Below are 3,860 nucleotides of genomic sequence, written 5' to 3'. Positions count from 1 at the left end.
GCATAACACTATTTTCCAGGAGTGATGCCATCGAAACGAAAACCTTATACGATGCTATACTTACCTGCCTATCTTTTTATTGGAATAAAATTGAATAAAACGCTTGAATATTTGTGTGAAAACACGCAGAACGCTAATCCCATTGCCATAGCAAAGGTCTCGTGTCATCTACAGGCAAATATTAACACAATGGTTGCTAAGAGACGCTATATATACGGTGTTACCGGAATGATTTTATTATGTCGATAATTAGTCAATTGGATTACAATCTACAAATTATCTTTTTTAATGGTATGAATTTAACAATTGATATCTCCCTCTTCTGTTGCGTTTTAAGGAGTCATCTTTTTGAACGCGTATATGGCCATGTCGTGGATTTCAGAATAACGATGAAACAATTGTTTTAAGAAACTGCCCACAGCCATCAACTGCAAGTTGTCCATCTTCTGCAAGGCATCGGCAAAATCTTTCACCTGGGGGAACTTTTGCTTATTCACGGCTATGTCGGCGCGAGTTAAATGGTACAGCGGAATCAGGCGGAAGTATTCATATGCCATCTGTTCGGCCGCCGATACTCGAGCGCATAGCTCCTGCTTGGCTTTCGCTCCGCTTTCATCAATCGGCTGCATATATTCGAGGGCCATGATCAGCAGATGGCAGTCTTGGAGGGCGGCGGTGAAGATTCGGCTTGCACTTTCAGTTGCAGCCTTCAGGGTCTCGCTACACTTCATCAATTCGCCCTCGTCCGGTTCCGTTTCCTGCGGGTGGAGGAATGGGAAAAAGAAATCCAAATTAGTAATTGAATGATTCAGCAAGGTGGTGTTGCAGCCACATACCTGCTTCACATCGTAACACACCGGGAAAATATCCTTAATTTCGAGCATCCGACTAGCGATGGTGCAATTTACAAGCTGTTTTGCTTGTTTTATGGTTTGGATTAAATATTGCGCTAGTTCATAAGTTTCCGACGACATCTTTTAGCGATTATAATTTTAATAAATCTTCAATCAATCACTCTTCAACTTCAACTAATCTTTGCAGCATTTAACTGGTGCGTTGCTGTGGTAACGGCTTTAGGCAGCGGTAGAGATGCACCACCGATGCTGGACTTATCTGCATGGCAGGGGAACTTAGTTCCGATTCCAAAATAATATCAATCCGACTGCCAACCTGGAGAGATGATTAATTAATTTGTTATGCAATTCAGTGCATAACATACAACAGCTTATTATTTACCTCGGCTTCATATGCAACTATCAGCATGCAGCGGGATACCCAGAATAGCCCTTTCGTTACCTAGTTCAGTGGTCTCAGCTTCATCCCATACTTTTGACCACCTGGTTTTTGGTTTTAGTACTATCATTTGTGCTAATTTTTTTTTACAAATTTATTAAACCAAAATAGTTTTAGAAAACCAAGCGAAGAGACGGTTTAAACAAAATAAAGTTTCTAATATAGTCTACTACTATAAAGGTGTACCTCCAAAATGTACCTCCACATAGTCGTCGACAGTCGACAATTCGAAACGAAATTTCATCAAATACAATTGTATTGAAAACATGTTCTAAAAATTTTCGGTGGTGAACGTGTTAACTGCGTTTCGAAAAGTATGAACGTTAAGGATTAAAGAAAGGTTAGGAAGGGTTAGGCACATTCACTTATGAATTTTGTTCTATACTGAACCCTTTCATTTTGAACCCCATACTCACCGTGGGCTTCGTGTGATTGGATCCATATTGTACCCATATTTGGGAGAACATTAATGCACCGGCATCTGAAGTGCGTTATCGGCTTAATTAGGCAATGTAAAAAAAACATGATGCAATAACGTTAACTCGTTAACTTCCATACGTTTAGCACACTTTTTTTTTTGGGTTATTTTGCATTACTAGGTTGTTAATAAATTAACGTTTTACGCTTAACACGTTGACTGCCAAGCGTTTTTAGCACACTTTTTTAGTACAATCTTTATTAATATAATTTGTTTATAATATTTATTAAACCAACGATTTTTGAAGGCTAAGCTAAAACTTAGATTCCCAAAGAATTTATATAAAATATTACTATAACTTTTATGTTGCATTTTCATTTATTTATTTTGGGTGACATGGCAGTCAACGTGTTAAGGGGATCATATGACTTCATATGACTTGACAGATCCTGAAAAGAATTGCCTTCATAAATCATGCATTCTTGTTGTGGAGACAAAATCTGAAATTTTTCATTCAAGCATTCATTCATTTAGTTTTGATAGCCAGCTTTAATTAGTTCTAAAAAATGTTTGTCCCATAAATCAATGAAAGTGCAAAATAAAATTTTAAATAATATTTAATATCAATTCTTTGGAAAGCTAAATCCTTGCTTAGCCTTCATAACCCGTCGGTGTAACACGTTGACTGCCATGTCACCCAAAAGTGGGTGACAGCCAAAATTCAGTTCTAAAACGTTTTTAATCCATAAGTACATGAAAATACAACATAAAAATTATAGAAATATTTTATATAAATTCTTTGAAGGGCTAACTTTTTATTTAGCCTTCAACAATCGTTGGTTTAGTAAATGTTATAAACAAATTATATTAAACAAGATTGCACTAAAAAAGGGTACTAAAAACGTTTGGCAGTCAACGTGTTAAATGCATTTGCGTTTTCAAATTTCAAAGATGGATGGAAAAGCGTGCCGTATTAGTTTAAGATACATTTTACGATGTTCATTGACGGTAAAAGATTGTATGTGAGTGAATCAAACCCGTTCAACATTGAGGTATATTTTTTGAACGAGCAGCTAGAAATATTCAATTAAGTGTTGCATATCACCACCAAATGTTGCTATCCGAATCTCCGAAGTCACCGTTTTGGCGCGTCGGTATCGTAGCATTTTTTCGGCAGCTCTGTGGCCCTGTTTAGATGCTAATGAAAGATAACACACTGCTGCTTTTCCGGTCGCTGGCTGATGGATTTGTTTGCGTAACTGTATTTGCACAGTGTGAGTTTCCTGGCGCAAGGACACGCTTTCGCCGTCGCTTTCCCTCGCGGGACCTCTTAGTGGCGCGTGGTTGCCGGTAAGCCGCACGTGAGCACATATGTAGTGGGTAAATATTTGACCGAATTTTGACATTAATCCGGCCTAGGGTCGCCCCGGGGATGCTGCCCCCCTCCCCCTCCCCCCTTGCTGAAACATCGATCGGCTCGCATGCGTATTGGAGGGTGGGTGCCGCTTGCTGTGATGTGGTGGACTGGTGGGCCAATCTTGCCTGTTGCCTTCCGGTTTCTTGTTTTACTTACCGCACACACACACACATAACTATTGGCATAAATATATCTATGTTAAAGTTTCGTAGGAATCCTTTCACGATGCGTATCATGTCACTCACGGTATTTTCTATTATCTTCAACCATCACCGAACAATACTTCTGCAGCACGTTGAGTACCAAGCGTTTTTAGTACACATTTTTAGAACAATCTTTTTTAATATAATTTGTTCATAATATTTATTAAACCAACGATTTTTGAAGGCTAAGCAAAAACTTAGCTTCCCAAAGAATTGATATAAAGTATTGCTATAATTTTCATGTTGCATTTTCATTTATTTATGGGTCAAAAACTTTTTAGAACTGATTTTTGCTGTCACTCACTTTTGGGTGACATGGCAGTCAACGTGTTAAATAAATTTTGTTTGTTACATTCGTTAAACCGAAACGGTTGTTTGATTTTCGAAAGCCAAGAAAAGACTTAGCCTCCCAAATAACTTATTTTTAATATTACTATAGTTTTTATGTTGCATGTTTCATTTATTTGTGGGTCACAATCTTTTTAGAACTAGTTTGTGCTGTCACCCACTTTTGGGTGACGTGGTACTC

At 38.0% G+C, this 3,860-nt stretch overlaps 1 protein-coding gene across 1 annotated transcript; it reads right to left on the bottom strand.

The window, feature by feature from the left end:
• Positions 1 to 332: 332 nt before the first annotated feature.
• LOC131291068 (proteasome activator complex subunit 3-like) lies at positions 333 to 974 on the bottom strand. Its single transcript, XM_058320256.1, has 2 exons — positions 837 to 974; positions 333 to 758 (listed from the first exon to the last, which is right to left on the bottom strand). Exons 1-2 carry the CDS (start codon positions 972 to 974, stop codon positions 333 to 335), a joined length of 564 nt encoding a protein of 187 aa, XP_058176239.1.
• Between the last annotated feature and the right edge of the window lie 2,886 nt (positions 975 to 3,860).

This window comes from Anopheles ziemanni, chromosome X (assembly GCF_943734765.1).
Source record: "Anopheles ziemanni chromosome X, idAnoZiCoDA_A2_x.2, whole genome shotgun sequence".
NCBI lineage: Eukaryota > Metazoa > Arthropoda > Insecta > Diptera > Culicidae > Anopheles > Anopheles ziemanni.
This window is presented reverse-complemented; position numbering and strand designations above follow the sequence as displayed.

Excerpts from the sequence above, each read along its gene's own strand:
- LOC131291068 (XM_058320256.1), bottom strand. The coding sequence starts at position 974 with ATGTCGTCGGAAACTTATGAACTAGCGCAATATTTAATCCAAACCATA. Across the intron at positions 759-836 it reads TGTGTTACGATGTGAAGCAG|GAAACGGAACCGGACGAGGG; the intron begins GTATGTGGCTGC and ends CTCCACCCGCAG.